The sequence below is a fragment of the Callospermophilus lateralis genome, chromosome 1 (genome assembly GCF_048772815.1).
Source record: "Callospermophilus lateralis isolate mCalLat2 chromosome 1, mCalLat2.hap1, whole genome shotgun sequence".
NCBI lineage: Eukaryota > Metazoa > Chordata > Mammalia > Rodentia > Sciuridae > Callospermophilus > Callospermophilus lateralis.
This window is the reverse complement of record NC_135305.1, coordinates 42,906,844-42,925,420: the sequence shown is the minus strand read 5'-3', so window position 1 is coordinate 42,925,420 and position 18,577 is coordinate 42,906,844. Positions and strand designations below refer to the sequence as shown.

The following is an 18,577-nucleotide window of genomic DNA, read 5'->3' as shown; positions in this document are numbered from 1 at the left end:
CTGCTAAAATGACCCAAAATCATACAAAATTATACAACTTAAAGTTTTATTGAAAATGATAAGAAGATTTTCACAGTGATACTTCTCCACCCAAACACTTTAAAAGTAATTTCCTATTACCATTTTAATTATCTAATATAACCACAACATAGGCTGAATGTAGATAAAATAATTCAATGAAGTTAAGGATTAAAAGATGCCAACAGATAAACATCTTCTTACAGTTGATTTTATTTCTTTTTAAACTAAAGTGAAAAAAAAAAACAAGAAAATCTTTATGTGTGAAGAAATGCGCATTATGTATGCTAAAGAAATCTAACATACCTATGGATCTATAAAATGACAAATCCATGAAAATATGGAGAGAAATCAGGGAAGAAGGTTTAACAAAAAGTTTAATATGAGACCTGACTAGTTCTCAGGAAATTCTAGTTCAAAGATAAATAAGAAAAAAATTCAACAGGTGTATTGACAGGCCTATTTTAAAAGAATAAAGCCAATTTTGACAAAGAGTTTAAAACTTAATGAAAATGCTTCTGAGATGTTAAAGGACATGCCAACATTACCGTTTAGTGAAGGAGCTTATTATATAAAGACTGTGAAGGAGTAAAATCAAGGCAACTAAAATAGCCAAAACAATTTTGAAAAAGAACAAAACTGAGAACCACAATACAAGCATCAAGATAGTTTGGGTTTAACGAAAGGAGAGACAATTAACAGAAAAGAATTCAAAGTCCAAAAATATGTACATCTATATGCAGTGAAATGATTGCTGATAAAGGTGGAAAAGCAATTTACTGGAGGAAGGACATATTTTCAACAAATGATACTGGGATAATTAGATATTCATGAGCAGAAGAAAAAACCTCAACCTAAACTTCACACTTTATACAAAAATTAACTTTAAGTGGATCATAGTTTTAAATGTAAAACAGAACTAAAATAAATGAAAAAAATACAACCTGAAAAAATCTTAGTGATCTAATAATCTTAGTAAAAAAAAATTTAGACATAATGCCAAAATTGTGGTTTATTAAAAAAATTGATAAGCAAGAATTCACTAAAATTAAAAACTTTTGCTCTGTCAAGGACTTGCACTATTAAAAGAATCAAAAAACAAGCTGCAAATTGAAAAAAAAGTATAGGTACAGCATTCTTAATCTGAAAATCTGAAAAAATTTTGTATTTTATATAAAATAGTTATTTTATACATATATATGTATAATAATATAAATGTTATATAAAATGGTAATCCATCATGGATAATTACTACATGATGATTACTACATAATTAAATGGGGTTTATCCCAGGAAATTAAGGGTAATCTTGCAACTTAAAATATATTTTATATAAAATATACATGAAAATCTGAAATTTTTCAAATGCTGACATGATGTCCAAGAATTTTAGATTTTGGTATTTCTGATTAGGGATGTTTAATCATTAAAGTTTATACAAATGTCCCCAAATCCAAAACGTATAGAAGGAAAGAAAAGGAAAGGAAAGAAATTGAAACACTTCTGGCCCCAAAACATTTCAGATAAAGGATACTCCAAGTGGTTATCAGCCAATTACATATCATATAAAAGGAATTAATTCAAAACATGTAAAGTACTCTTACGACTTAACAGTTCGAAAATAATAAGCAAAAGACTTGAAAAAATTCTCTACCAAAGAAGATATACGAAAGACAGATAAGTGTACCACAAACATGCTCAATATTATTTGTCATTAGGTAAATAACGAAATCATGAACTACCACTACATACAAAAGAGAATGGCTAAAATTTAAAAAAAAAAAAGTGATAACAACAAGTGCTGATGAGGATGAAAACCAAATGGAACTCAATACATTACTAAGGAAAGGCAAAATTGTACAACCAGTGTAGAAAACACTTTAGATATTTCTTACAGAGGTAAGCACATACCATAAGACACAATGATCAATCCCACTCCAAGTATTGTTGCAAGTCATGGGCTGTGTGTGTGAGCTGGGCGCATTTGAGCATATGAGGGGACTGGTCTGGCATTACATGCTTTGGGGGCTGTGCGACACATGTGTGCCTTTCCTCTTGCTCTGCCTGTTATCCCACACAGCACCTGAGATGGGTGTGGCTTTCCAAATGTTAATCAACCTGCTGACCATAAGACATCACCAAGCAAGACTCCACCCTCCAAAACCCAATCCCTTGCCTTATTTGGATGGGATAGTCTATGAATGGCTTCTCTCCAATAGAGGGGTTTCAGGTGTGCACTCTCTCTCTCTTGCCTCTTGTCTCCCTTACTCCCCTTTCCTTCTAGCATGGGAGCTGAAACCTGAGGTCTCAGAGCTGTCCCTGAACCCTCAAAAAGGTATTTCTCTGTTTGCGTGGTTTTTAGTTGCCAGCCCGGAAGCTGGCGACCAAGTATCTTCCCTACAGAATTAAAAGCTCACATTCATGCAAAAATTTATTCATAATTGCTCAAAACTAGAAACATTTTATAATCCAAATATCCATAGAATGGGTAAATGTACCAATTTACTGGTACATATACACAATAGAATACTACTTAATAATAACAGGGAACTATTAATACTTGCAACAACTGGAATGAATCTCAAAACCATTGTGCTGAGTGAAATAAACCAATCTCAAAAGGTTATGTAGTCATAGTATAGGATTCCGTTTTTATAATAATTTCCAATAAACAATATTACAGATACTTCTCAACTTACAATGGGGTATGCCTTCAATAAACTCATTTTAGACAGTACCTTTTGTGGAATAGCATAGACCACAAGTGATAATAAAGTATTTTGGAAATAAAAGATATATTCAAGTAATATCATAAATATTAGTAAACCATATGCGCACTAAGAAAAAAATAATTTCTGCCCATCAGATGTCTGAGGTTACATTAAAGTATTACAAAAGTTATTACTCAAACTTTTTTTGGGGTGATTTTTCTTACTAAATTTTAAAACAAAAAAAAAAGAACATTCTACAATTCATGCAACAAATCAGTGATAGTAAAAGTAACCTATAGAATAAAATAAGAATCTGTGAGTCAATACTGACCTAATAAAATAAATGAGCAAATAGGGGAAATAGAAGGCTCTTCATTACAGCAGAATGCCAATTAACAATTGTAGAAGGAATGTATCAATAAGAAAATCACTTTGAGTAACCAACCACCTTAGTAATTCTGGTAGGCCAAAATCAATGGATGCCAAATTTGTAGGCAAAATTATAAAACTACAACAGGATATTTACATGGCTTTTAAGCATCTTTCAATGTGTTAACTACAAAGGAATAAATACTAATTTTATATTGAGGTGTACTGCAACCATACCTTTACAAAGTAATCAAAGGTATCAATAGTAATAAGAAAAACAGACATTATTTGCTTTCTGAGATACACAGAGAACACATCAATTCTGTGAAACTCCTGCAGAAAATTCATAGACTGAATCTAATCAGGAAACATCAAACAAATCAAAATGAGGGGCAGTCTACAAAATAACTAGTCTGAACTCTTCAAAAGAGTTAAGGTCACAAAAGACAAACAATGCTGAAAAGCTGCTCCAGATTGAAGAGGAGAGACAATACACAAAATTCAATTAGATTCTGGTTTGAGTTCTATACCAGAAGAGGAGGAGGAGAGGAGAAAAGAAAATGAAAGGAAGAAAAAGAAAACATTAGTAATTACAGTGATAATAGGATCTGTAGATTTATATAATAGTATTGTCTAAATGTTTAAATTCTCAAAAGTTTAATAACTCTCCTGTAGTTATATAAAATAATGCCTTAAACAATAAAGTATTTAGAGATTAGGGAAAACATTTTTTCTTCAGAAGCTGTGTAGGTTTTCTCCTTAAATTTTTCTAACATTAGGGCTGGGGTTGTGGCTCAAGTGGTAGAGTGCTAGCCTAGCACATGTGAAGCACTGGGTTCAATCCTTAGTGCCATATTAAAATAAAAGAAAGATATTGTATCCACCTAAAACTAAAAAGTAAATATTTTTAAAAACTTTTTTTTCTAACTTTAAACGCGTGGACAAATAAAACATTCTAGTACTAATTTGTTAAAATAACCTGTTCTCCCCCATTTGATTAAAAAAAAAATCTCATATATTCAGCACTATTTTCAAAATGTGTTACTTTTTTTTCAGTCAGGAATATGAAAAGCACATTACTTTTTTTTTTTTTTTTGATGGTGCTGGGGATTGAACCCAAGGCCTTGTGCATGCTAGGCAAAAACTCTTACCAACTGAACTATACCCCCAGCCCTTACTACAGTTTAATAAATTTCGAAAAATCTTTCTGAAAACCATCTAAAGAATTTAATGGTCATCATTCAGGTAGCAAATCTAGAATGTTTCTTCCTCAAGTAAATTCTATTTCAATTATATGAGCAGAATAGACACTGAAGAAGAGATCTAGAGCTGGGCGTGGTGGCACACACCTGCAATCCCAGCGGCTCAGGAGGCTGAGACAGGAGGATCATGAATTCAAAGCCAGCCTCAGCAATGGCGACGCACTAAGCAACTAAGTGAGACCCTGTCTCTAAATAACAAACTACGGCTGGAGATGTGGCTCAATGGTTCAGTAGCCCCAGGTTCAATCCTCATTACCAAAAAGAAAAAAACAAAAAAGAGAGAGAGAGAGAGAGAGAGAGAGAGAGAGACAGACGCTATCACAGTATTTAGTAGCGGTCTTGATGAACACTAAGAAAATATCAATGTAAGTAATGTGAAAGCAAGTTAATATTCTATTTCTCTTTTTCAAAACTTATTTAAAAACTTTCATCAGTTACCTCAGTAAGTAATGAATAATTCATATTTATGCACAAAAATTCTAGTAGGGTTATTTAGGCACTGCTGTAATTCTCAATGAGCCACTGTCTCTTTAAAACCAAGTCAAGCAACTTTGGATAACAGGATTCTAATTATCTGAGTTATGGTTAATCAAAATATGATCCTATCACTTTTGTTTAAAACCTATTTCAATCAATTTAAGATTTTGGAGACTTAGAAACAAAATATTTTCATATATAGAGTATATAATAATGACTTTGTGTATTCACTTTACTGAGACAAATGGGCGATTTTTTTCATATTTCATTTTTGTTTAATTTCCTTTTTAAAAAATTGGCTAACTTTCCAGCCCTTTTGCTTCCAGATTCCTCAAAGTTTAGCACTGATTCAGTCTGGGAAGAAAAAGAAAAACAGAGAGTGAGAACTCAGTGTCACATCTCAGGGCTTAGCCTGATGCCTTGCAAATAGCAAAGTCTCAAAACACAATCTCCCATGGAGATAGGTAACGTATTGCTTCTGTCCCATGCTCAGCAGTTAGTAATTATGACCATGTGTTGAAAAAAAAACCAGTATTTCAATGAAATGAACATTTTCAGAGTTATCACTACTGGAATTCTGTGTGCACACTATTCATTTTCAAATAACCTATATTCAAAAGTGCAAAACCTTATACTAATATAAAGCAAGCATTATGGCATAATGGTTTAGAGTACCATCCCTGGAGTCAGATTGACCAGGATGGGTTTTCACCTCTACTACTCATTAGCTATGTGACCTTGCATTAATAAATAATATTAGCTACTATTATTGGCAGTAAAAGGAGTAGACAGTAAATTCACTTGCATGTTAGCTTCTTTGTGCCCTACAGTGACACAAGTGTGGCTTATGTCTATGCTTTTACGAAGTCTGCAGGGCATTCACTTTCCATATACCAATATCCCTTCCCCTTCCATTTGACCTGCTCATCTCAAACACTGGTGATAGCTACACAGGAGAAAAAGCTGAACTCCTAGCTACATGGTAACTATGTGCCACTAAAATTTGGATTTTTATCTAAGTCAAAGCAAATGACCTCTAGCCAAATATTAATTTTTTTAAACTTCACAAACCTCAATTTTATGGAATGAACCAAGGGTCTCTCAATTTTTAAAAAGGTAAACTAAGGGAAATAAAATGTGTCATTGTTTCTTAATTTTTTAAAAATCCCTTGGCTCTGTTAGATTAAAATATTGCCTACAAGTATTCTTTGACACAGCTATTATTAATTTATGGAAGTGGAAACAGTGATCCAGAATTGGGATTTAAATGAAGTCTTCAGGGGCTGGGGATGTGGCTCAAGCGGTAGCCTGTCATGCATGCGGCCCGGGTTTGATCCTCAGCACCACATACCAACAGAGATGTTGTGTCCACCGAAAACTAAAAAATAAATATTAAAAAAAAAATTCTCTCTCTCTCTCTCTCTCTCTCACTCTCTCTTTAAAAAATAAAAAAAATTAAAATAAATAAATAAATAAATGAAGTCTTCAGATAAAGTCCAGGGATTTTTACATAGCTGCCTCTCAACACAGAACAGTATTCTTATGATCTGTCAAAAGACAGGCTGGGGACAAAAGAAATCTTTGGATAATCTTACTTGCTTCCATTGCTTATATTACCACCACAGGATAGCTCTCAAATCCTATTGCAGTCTCTCAAAACCAAGATCCGTTTTCCTAACTATAATTATCTACTACAAATCTTCATTTAATTGCTTCAAAGATATTTTGGACTGTTTACCCAAATCTAGTCTTTTCTGTTCTTGAAATTATTGGCACCGCCTTAAAAAAAAAAAAATTACTGCACATTTCCCCCTCTCTTCCACAGTCACACAATGAATGTTTCTTGCTCAAATATAACCCCCTTTTCTCACTCTATTCCATTCACATTCAGGTACTGTTGTTAGACGCTTGATATACTCCTTACAAAGATGCCCTTCATCAAGTCTCACCCCTCTCCAAAATTTACTTTCCACTTTCCCCACAGACTGATATTTTTAAATGCAAGGTCCAATGCTCCATCCCTGCTTAAAAATCATCCAATGGTTCCCCACTGCAGCAAAATGATGCCCTTTGTATGACACACGAGGCTCTTTCAAAGCTGTAAAATCTGTTAACAGCACAAGCTCTTAAGTAAGACTGCATGGGTTCAGACTACAGCTGTTCCACTCCTTACTACCTGTATACCCTAAGCAAACAAAACTATTTCCTGTCTTACAGAAAATGAGATAACATTCTTGGACAAGGGCTTAGCACAGAGTAAGCACTTGAACAATAACTTATTGCCTCCTTATTCTTTCTGTCATTTTCTAGCTCCTACAATATATCCACTCTTTCCCACATACACCCAGTACAGAGAACCTTACCAGTCAGTTTCTCAAACAAGGGCTCTTGTTTTTCACACCTCCATACCACTTCATGTATATGATCTGGTCACCTTTTATGTACTGTGATAAAATTGCACACAGCAGTAGAATATCTTAACCTTTGCAAATTATCAGAAGAAATGGTCATAAAGAAAAGGAAACTCTCATAATATTAAAAATATCCTGATAAATTATTCATTATAGTAGTATTAGTGATACTTTCGATAAGAGTATTACTGAGATGTATGGTCTAAGACCTAAAATTAAGGCCCTCTATATGTCTTGAATAGTAAGTTCCCCTCTTTGCTCTGCTTCCACAGATAAGGTCTCTAAGCCAAACAAGCTGCTTATCACAAGAAACAGACACAGTTCTTGCTTATGCCTCAGGAGTAGGCTTCTGCCAGTCCAGTGAATTACTCAAACCAATCAAAACATCCCTCAGGAACCAGGGGTCACCCCACCTTCTTGCTACTACAAAGCGTACCTCCCACAGTCCATTTTTTCACTCTTCCCAAGTGCAACACCTATGCGGCCCACATAGTGCTGTGTCCCCTTTCACTAAGCTTTTAAGTATATGTTATTAATAAACTGCTGTCAATCTCTTTAGCAGGAAATGGAATTCTCATCAAAGTGGCTATAATTATAGAATGCTAACCAAAAAATATATATTTATTTTTTAATTTTAAAATCTTGAGCAACTGAAGAAAGAGGAGATGAAAGTACAAAAAGCAGACAACACAGCTGGGAGAATTAGCACATGCCTGTAATTCCAGCAACTCTGGAGGCTGAAGCAGGAAGACTGCAAGTTTGAGACAGGCCTTAGCTACTTAGTGAGACCTTGTCTCAAAATAAAAAAATCAATAGGGAATAGTTCAGTGGTAAAGCACAGATGGGTTTAATCCCCAGTACCAAAAAAAAGACAACATGCACAGGACCACATGCATATATACCACAAACAAAAGCCATAAGAAACCATGAGATTTGGAGGCAAACAGTCGTGTACTCTCCATTAGTTCAAAGGTATACTATATGGGAAATATATATACTAAAAATGAATGTTTATCTTAAATTCAAATGAGCCAGACATTGTATTTTATCTCAGATCACTACCTACAAGCTCTGTAATGTCCACATGTTGAACATCATGACACATGACACATCTCCTCTGTGATCAAAGAGATATTAGGGTAGGAATTTCCCAAATAAGGATGTCTGTCAGAGTCACCAGAAAAGCTTTAGGAAAAAAACACATTCCCAAGCTCCATTCCAAACCTACCAAATCAATCTCCCTAACTAGGACCTAAAAATCTATACTTTGAATCTAGGTGATTCTGATAGGAAACCAGATACTGCACTCATGCCCTATAGGGGATTACATATGGAAAATTTGAGGTTTGGTCTTACAACAGAGAAAGAAATCACAGGTTTCACTTGATTCTTAAGGAATGTGACACTAAAAGGAGTCACTACCTTACAAACTGGTAGTAAAGTTAAAAGAGCTATTACTCACTTTTCTACTTTCTATACTGAGACTTATTTGAAGTTGTTTCCCACAACTCTCTAAAAATTGTCTATGCCTTGTTGAGAGTTACAAGTAAACTAAGAACAGAAAAATTTTTTTTGAACTTTATGCTATTTAAATAGGTTATGACCAAGTGATTGCTACTGAATGTATGTGTTATAAACTAATCTATTTTAATGAGTACACTGAAGAGTGGTAATGTGTCTTAGTAAGTTTTTCTTAACAAATTTTCTTTTATAATTCTCATTTTGAATGGTAATGAAAAATAGAGCCCACAGCACTTAACCTAAATCTAGGTCATCTATTTAACTCAAAATCAATTCTTCTTTAAAGATGTTTCATCATTTATTTAAAACATTTAGAAACCCATGAACCCAAAGTAGGCTGAAATGAGAAAGAAAAGGTTATATAAACTGTTCTTTTCTTCAATTTTTTCTCTCCTTCGAATCATTTACCTCAGGGAGGAAATACCCCTAAATTTTCAGTCTTAAAAAAAAAAAAATCCTGGGCTGGAATTGTGGCTCAGTGGCAGAGCACTTGCCTTGCATATATGAGACATTGGGTTCAATCCTCAGCACCAAATAAAAACAAATAAATAAAATAAAGGTATTATGTCCATCTACAACTAAAAATTTATTTTAAGAAAAATCCTTAAAATAAAATAGGAAAAACTGTTCTTTCTCTTTTGTTTCTCTACCTAATTTTTTCAAGAATAATTTGTACTTCAGTCAACATTTATTGAGCACCTATTACAATAAGACTTAACCCCACATTGCATGTTCAAATATTCAAGTCATCTGGGAAGTACTTTTGTTGTATTTTATAAAAAAATACACTTATGGCCTCACCCATGAGTGGAGCCTGTGTGTCTATGTTTGTAGATAAAGTCTCCAGTTGATTTTACTTGCAGCCAGAATTGAAAACATCTAATCTAACATATGCTAGGAACTCTAATGGAATTACAGAGATGACTAAGACATAGGGCCTGGCTCTGAACACAGGAAATAAGAACACCAGAAAAATCTATTCTAATTGCTAAATGGTCAAACAAAGGTAGGTACAAACTGCTAAGGGAGCAGAGACAGGTCAGGATACAAAAGAAGACCTGGGAAGTCTTTGGGTCTGGGTACTTAAGGATAAGTAGTTTACAATGCAGACAAGAATGACAGGTCACTTCTGAAAGAGGGAAAACAAACATACTTTTCATTTCAGACCCTGGTAATCTGCTTTTCTCCCTCCTTACTCCAAAGCCTGGTAAAACTGTTCTCTTGAATGTCACTGATGCCCCTTAGTCCACTACTTACAGAGTATGCCTTATCTACACCAGTTTTCCCATCCATAAAGTGGAAAATACAAGGTTATTCTGACAATCGAGAGCATACGTGCTAAAGTTCCTGGCTTGTAGTGGATAAAATTTGTTTCCTGTCACTTTCTCTTAATTCCAAAGGCATTTTTCAACCTCATAGTCCTTCTGGGCACTGCTCTTTCTCGAAAGCCTCTTTGCAAACTCTGACTCTGTTCTTTCTGAGTGTGCAACATTTCTACTCAAGGGTCGCTCTTACCCTTTTTGTCTCTCTTCTCCGCTGACCCCTCAAAGTCAAGTCATGTTGAATTTTTCTACCCAAAAGTCTGAAACTGAAATGCTCAAAAATGTGAATTCCGACATGATGCCACAGTGGAAAATTCCACACCATGAAATTCTGTTCCAAGCACAAAATTTTAAAATATGACCTTCTGGTTATATGTACACGGTGTATATAAAACACACATAAATTTCATGTTTAGACTTGGGTTCCATCCCCAAGATATCTACATACAAGTATACCAAAATCAAAAAAACTGAAATCTGGATCACTTGTGATCCTAGGTATTTCTAATAAGGGACATCCAACCTGTATTTGGTAAATGAATGAATGTAAAGGTAAACTGTTATTCCAAGTTATTTCCATTGATTTTTTTCAAGAGAAACACTGAACATTTTAAAATGTGATAGAAAAGTTCTCAGCCATTAGAGTCATAGTTGAATATAAATAAGTGTCTATGAGTAAGAATGTAAAGATTGTATATCTAACATTCAAAAAAATCTATGAAATTCTTTTTTGAACCAAATCTATGAATGTTGTTTTTACTGGTCCTCCCACCACCCCAGTACCAAAGACTAAAACTAGGGCTTCCTGTTTGCTCGGCAAACACTCTACCACTGAGCTATATCTCTGCTCCTTTTTAGTTTTGAGACAGGGTCTCTCTACATTGCTCAGGCTAATCTTGAAGTTGTGATCCTCCTGCTTCAGCCTCCCAAGTAGTTAGGATTATGCATATGTACCACCATGCCAGGCTCTATGGTATTTTTGGAACCTGTTGGAAGAGTAGTCTTTAGAAAACAAAGATCTTATTTTCTTCAATATACATAAATCTCCTGCAATAAATTATCACTTCCAGGGATTGATTAGGCTTTTGGGACAGAGTATAAAATCCAGGTCAGGTTTTGCTATTGGGCTTTTCAATCATTTTTTGGTACTCTGCTCCAAGCATTTTTATATCTACATTATTACACTAAAATGCGATATTCTATCTATGGAGTTACCTTTATTCTATGTAAAAATGGTTCCCAAATGCACTGAAATGTACTATAAATCTGCCTTAATGTGCCAAATCTGAAAAATTCACTAATGTTATGGCTGCCACCAAGTTCCTGTCTACAGTAGGTATTGGTGAAATAACAATTCTTCTACTGAAGGATATTAGGAATGAATACATCCTAAATTAATAGTTTACTGGTTGAGTTTACCTTTTGGTTAATAGGAATACTACTAATTTTATATTAATTATGATGAAATATAAAGGCAGCCTATATTGTTTTAACACATCAAGTTATATTGATACAACTGAAGAAAGTTATATTTGTATAGTGAAGGAAAAGTATATCAACTGCCTAAAAAGAATATTTCCTATTTGAACCCTGGCCAATATCACCTGTACCTCAAAGAGCACCAGGAAGTTCATTTTAAATCTTTAAATTCTATAACAATATGTAAGAATGAAAAATTTAGGCACTATAGATTCTTCCTTTGAAAACCTGACATTATATGCTATTACTACTTTTTTTTTTTTCATAAAATTTACCAGTCCCTCTCTTCTTCTTCTTCTTGGTAATGGGTTATTGAACTCAGTGCTTTACCAATGAGCTACATCCTCAGTCCCTGCTTTTTTTTTTTTTTTTTTTTTTTTGAGACAGAGTCTTGCTAAATTACTTAGGGACTCACTAAGTTGCTGAAGCTGGCTTTGAACTTGCAATCCTCCTGCCCCAGTCTCCAGAGCTGCTGGTATTACAGGCATATGCCACCATACTTAGTTCCATTCCCTCTCTCTCCCCCTCTTTTTTTTTTTGGGGGGGGGGTGGGAGGTACCAGGGATTGAACTCAGGGGCACTGGACCACTGAGCCACATCCACAGCCCTCGTTTGTATTTTATTTAGAGACAGGGTCTCATGTCTATGTTCATTTACTCATTGAACTGTTCTACTTTATCACATGCTGAATAATGATAGATGCTAAAAAATGACATTATTTCTGTACTTAGGGATTCCAAGAGAAAAGGGGAAAAAAGAACTATTAAGCAAAACTGTATTTAATATTAATGATGTGTTACAGAGTTCAGAAGAGAGATTAAATGGGCCATGTGATCTGAGCTAAATCTTGAGGGTTGAGTAAAATGTTCATCTTTCCAAAAAAAGGAGACAGACCTGAGAGCAGTACCAATACTCCAAAGGGGATGAGAAGCCAGGATCAGAGAAAAACATCTACCACTTATTAGTGTGCTGCCAACATGCCAGGCACTACTGATAATCAGTTAAATGGAGAAGGCATTTACTATTATAATGTCCTTGAATTTCAGAGGAGACTAAGGCTGACATAATTCATTCAAGCTGCTACAAATGGACCAGTATGTAGATGTCTGAATGTATTGAAAATGTCAGAACAATTGAGATTAGAATGGAATACAAAGCCATTAATACTATTTAAAGAGTTGGGCTTCCCGGTAAAGGAATGGAGGATCTATCCACTAAAAATTTGAGAGTAGAGAACCAATATATTAAAGTACAGATTAGATATAGGTAGCTGAGGGGTTTAGTCTAGAAACTGCAATTAAAAACCTAACAATAACAAATATAACAGGAAAAAAAATGTGACACATTTCTAACCCCTCTTTTGTTCCTTTATTTTCCTTCCTTTACTGTTGTCATATTGTCACATAACAGGTACAATCAAATTTCCAATCTGTATGCACAATGAAGTATTGTCACCAAATAATCTGGTCAACTGATAGGTAGTAAACCAAATATTAACACAAATGAATTAACTTTCCAAGCAAGAAATAATTTGTATAAGGCATTTTTTTTTTTTTACAATGAAGTGGCAAAATACAGATTATAAAGTACAGGAAAAACAAAAAGTTAAAATAAAGCTGAAGTTTAAAGTCCTAGATGAATGCAACAATAGAAATAAAGAGAAAAATGAGCAAGAGAAGATAGATTTCTGCTTTCCTTTGAGTAGAGGAAAAATGAAGGAAGATTATAAATTTACTTTGAGGTAGCTCCATTTGAAAATATCTAGTTAACCATCTCCGATAAACACGTCAGCAGATTAAAATGTCAGTGCTCAGGAGAAGAGTTAGAGCTAGAGCTAAGTACCTGAGACATATTTGCAAAGGCATAATAGTTGAATCTATAGGAGTGGGTTATTTGGGGGATGAGGGATGGGGAAAAGAAGAAGAAGAAAAAAGGAAGAGCTTTTCCCATCAATGACTATCTTCCTTCTGGAAAGTTTGGTAATGGTTCTTTTCTTTCTTTCTTTCTTTCTTTCTTTCTTTCTTTCTTTCTTTTTTTAAATTTTTTTGTAGTTGTAGATGGACAGAATGCCTTTATTTTATTTGTTAATTTTTATGTTGTGCTGAGAGTCGAACCCAGTGCCTCACATGTATTAGGCAAGCGCTTTGCCACTGAGCTACAGCCCTAGCCCGATAATGGCTCTTTTCATTTGAGTGTTACACCAAAATTTCATGTTATTTCCAATTCACAAAAATGCTTTAGCATACCTTATGGCTGACCCAGGAATGGAAAATGTGAATTGATTTTTGCCTAGAGTTTCTATTACAATGTAAAAAAAACCTGTGGGACACAGTACAATTAATTAATTTAAAGAACTTCATTGTGCTTCTTCAGTTAAAGTTATTTCCTATTAATCCAGTTTGTTGGTTTCATAGTGGTAATCCTCAAAAAGCATCTGCATACAAGTTTTAAAAGCAAAGCTATAATTCTAGGTTAATTCCTAAAATACTTTCCACCATAGGGCATACATGAAACTATATCAGTAGCATAAAGCACTTAAATGTGTTAACAATAAACTAACCCAATACTATTTAATGTCAGGTGTGTAAAATTTTTATTTAAAAAATAAAAAAGAAAAACTTTTTTTCTTTTTCAAAATACACTGTCGAAGGCTGGGGTTGCAGCTCAGTTTCAGAGTGCTTGCACAGCATGCGTGAGGTACTGGGTTCGATCCTTAGCACCACATAAAAACAAATAAATAAAATAAAGGTATTGTGTCCATCTACAACTTAAAAAAATTTAAAAATACAATATAAGCTGTCAACAAATTAAAAACCAACACACAAAACCAGAAGAGTCCTAAAATCAATTTTGCTTAAGGGAGCATAAGAACCAGAACCTTAGATTTGGATTCAGACAAATTTGCGTTTAAATTCCATCTCTGCCACTTCCTAGTTAGGTGTCCTTGGGTGAATTACTTAAAGCTTTTAAACCTGATTTAAAAAAAATTAAGTAACAAATGTATCTGTCTAACTGAGCCAGGCATACACATGATTGTAGCACACATCTTAACAGCTTCTTTCCTTATATCTGCAATCTATAATGGAAATTTCAAAAGCTTAAAAGTATTAAAAGCTTATTTTTTGAAAATTAAAAATAAGACAACATGAAGAGTAATACAATTTAAGTATTAGTTCAAAAATATCATCTCTAAACTCTATTTCTGATCCTAAACCCAATATCCTCCTCCCAAAAGATTAAAATAATACCTAAATATAAAGTGACAAGAATGTTAAAATTTCACTTAAATGGTTACTTGAATTTAACCCAAACTTTGGTGAGTGTTTTTAAGATTAGAAAATACAGTGATAAAATCTTCTGTAAAATATCTATATTCTTACAAAACTTCAAATTAAAAAAAAATCAAAATTAAATTTAGACTTTTCATTCATTTACTCATAGAACATTATATTAGTAGACAAAGACAACACCTCTTCATGAAGCTTAATGTCCTGAGTGCCAGATAATATAGAATCTTCTATCTCATTTTGAAAAAAAAAAAATTATTTTAGGCCTTTCAACACACTGGCATGTCTATATCAACTACCATGCTGAATACACTCACCTCAGGTTTCAAGATACTTGAGATACTAATCACCACTTAAGAACCTTAGGGAAAAAAATGACACTCTCTTTCTAAAACTTCTTAGCACTGATTAATTTTAAGTATGTGTATGTATGTACCCACTCATATACATTTTCAGCTACCAACTTGTGGCTCTACATATGTGAATACTGCAAAGCGACTTTGGAGGATATAGGGATCTACCTACCTATTTGGTCTTTGGATTTCAGAGAACTACACAGTACAGAAGGGGGAGGAAAAAAAAAAAAAAGACTTCCAAAAATGAAGATGAGGTTGACTTCGCACGCACACATCAGGAAGGAAACAGAACTTTACATTCAGGTGCAAGAACACAGAATATAAAAACAGAGGGCTCTAGCTGAAATCTCCTTAAGCGACACTGGCATTTCCTAAACACCATAATATAACTGTACATGTTTCTTATATGACTGTACTGTTTCAGAACTTAAAAAATGAAGCACTGTTAAATTAAGAGTCTGGATATCTCCAAAACTGTAGCTATCGTGATATATTCATGTCAGTTACTTCTCAGTTAAAAAAAAAAAAAAAAAAAAGTCAAGGTCCTTTCCAAGAAATATTCAAAATCTGCAGAATTCCTCCATTCCACCTTACCCACCTCCCGGGTATGGAGCCTTCAAAGTTGCCAAAGGAAACCGGCAAATAAAAGAACTACTTCAATGATAAGATTTCTAATTTTAAATGTCTTAGAACTTGAGTCGTTTATCTGGTTCCAATGCTGTCACTTCATCTAACACACAGTAAAAGGAGTTGCACCATCTCCTCTCTTTAGAAGTCCTACAAGACCGGGTGCTGCTACCAAATAGGCCCCCAGGGGGACAACTGCCATCCTGGGCAGAAAACAGATATGGGAGTGGGGGGATCTCTATGTGAACAACTCTACTGCCTTCCAGGGAACATGGGAACTGCAAAGCTTACAGAAAAAGCCAAAAAAGAAGAAAGAAAGAAAAAAAAAAAAAAAAAAGACGGCTGTGTGTGTGTTTGGAAGGGCGGAAGGTAGAGACCTCCACGGGAAAGGAAACACCCTAGAGAATCAGGAAAGGAAGCACTTCTTTTTGGGGAGGGGATTAAGGCGGCAGAAGTGAAGGTCTGCTTCCTAAGCGATTTTTCCCCTCGCCGGGCCACACTCCCAGGCCAGGCCGCTGGGCAGGGTACTGCCCTTGGGCCGCTCCAGGCCAGGTCACAGCCCCTCCACGGTCTCCAGTTTCGAGCACAGGGCCGGGGACCTTAGGGGGTCCCCCGCGGCAGCCGCCCGCGCCCCCGCCCCCGCCCGTTGCGCAGGCCCGCGGCCGTCCGCTCGCTCCCGCTTCCTATTTTCGGAGCACACACCCTACAAGGAGCGGAGTTAGCAGGCCTGGAAGAGACCTGCCCCCGCGCGGGGCCTCGGGTGACTGACAGGGGCAGGCACTCGGGCGCAACCAGGCGGGAGGAAGGGCACCGAGCGCATAGCCAGTGCCCTTCCCTGGAGGCCAGACTCAGGGCCCATATGACGCGGTGCTGCTGGCTCCACCGGATCGGCTCCGCCGCCCCCGCTGCTCTTACCTTCTCCTCATCAGACAACTGCTCCTCCAGATCCGCCATCTTCCTTCTGGCGACAAACCGTGGCGGCGGCGGCAGCGGCCACCTGACTTCCCCCTTTCCGTGCGGTCCTCCGCGCCGCGCGCCCCCGCCAAGGGAGGGGCCCGTCGCCCAAGCTGCCGCGCACGCGCCCCTGGAGCCCCGCCTCCCCTGCCTGGTCTTCGGGGATGGCTGGGCTGTGCGGTGCGCGTGCGCGGCGCCGGGGAGGGGGCGGTGTCTGCTACCCGCCAGCTGCAGGCTTGTCAGCATCATGAATATAGGGTTCTCTCCTAACTGATGACCAGATGGACCCAGTCTGTGATGAGTACGTTCTGAGCCTTTGATTATGTTCCCACCAAGGCCTGAACTCTGCCAGCTGAAATGTGAAAAGCTGAACCAATTTAAAACAGTTTAAATATAGGAAAAATACTCAGCTTTAATTAAAATATGCACACACACAACCCAGTCCATAATTGTGAGATTGCTCTTGATATATTCATTTATTCACCCAACAAATACTTATTGGTCTTTTATTATGTACCCGTCATAGGGTTAGTCTCTGGGGATATACAATGTTGAAAACAAACAAAAACCAGAAATCGTAATGAAGCTAACTGTATTCATTAAAACAAACTTAGAGAAGACATGGTACTATTGCAGGGAAATACATATAATGTTAGACTTAGAGCCTATCCTCCTGAATCGGCTTGCCAGATTATATATAGGACACCTAAGAGATTTTGCACACAACCAATTAATATTTTAAATTATAAGTATTTTTCCATGAAGCACTTGAGAGATATTAAGCCATTATCATTTCAAATTTTACTGGCTGTCCTTTATTTGCTAAGTTTGGCAACTACCACTGAGGCTTCAAGTTTACAAGAGGATAAGATTGTTGTCAAAACTGTATATGTGAATCAACTGGAAATTTGTTAAAGTGAAGTTGCTAATTTGATAGTCTTGAGATGGGACTGGAGAATCTGCATTCCTGACAAGCTCCCAGGTGAGGCCAATGCTATTGGTCTTAAGACCACACTTTAAGAAGAAAAGCTTTAGATGGAAGTTAAGACTTTACTCAGTAGAAAATAAGAGACTGTTGAAAATATTTGAACCGTGATATGACTTTATCAGAAATATGTCCAGCAGGATGAATTTGACAGCTGCATATAATTGACTTGTAAGAATACCTTAAAGAGTTCAAATAACTATTCAGGTGCAAGACACTATTATTAAGTAATTTTTTGAGTGTTCATTTGGAGACAGAACAGGAAGACGAAGCATGCTGACACACGCAGGAAAAAGCAGGTATCCTGTTGAAGTTAGATGTTGTGAAGAAGACATGAAAGATAATAAACCACACTGTTCAAGGACCTCACTGGATCTAAATCAATACCATGTTTACTCTTTTACAGTTTACAAGTCATTGCTTTGTTGATTTCTCATTGTAACTTCATGAAGTAAGGTACTTATTTGTATTACACCCATTTTACAGAAGAAAAACTGAGGCTAAATTATTTGTCCAGTGCTACAAAACTTCTAAAAGATCAAGCTGGGATTGGAATAATTCAGTCTATATCTCATATTCTTTCCACTACAAGATTTTCTTTCTCCCTCTTTAAAGTCTAGATACGCTCCACCGAATAAAATTTGAGTGAACATGATTTCTCTGCCATCCCGTCCATTCAGTTTACAGTACCTGCTGCATCAATGTATTCCTGGGTTTTAGGCTTTTTCCTCCAATTATATTTTTATTTTCACTCAGTGACACCTAATGTGTCACTGTGTAATATATACAGTGGGTACT

The 18,577-nt window shown here is 35.9% G+C and overlaps 1 protein-coding gene across 1 annotated transcript in view; it reads right to left on the bottom strand.

Moving 5' to 3' along the window:
• Capza2 (capping actin protein of muscle Z-line subunit alpha 2) overlaps positions 1-16,940 on the bottom strand; it is a 39,008-nt gene extending 22,068 nt beyond the window's left edge. Inside the window, exon 1 of the mRNA XM_076834164.1 lies at positions 16,756-16,940. Within this exon, the coding sequence (XP_076690279.1) occupies positions 16,756-16,794 (39 nt within the window). The 5' untranslated portion in view covers positions 16,795-16,940. The remainder of the gene's footprint in view (positions 1-16,755) is intronic.
• Positions 16,941-18,577: the final 1,637 nt, after the last annotated feature.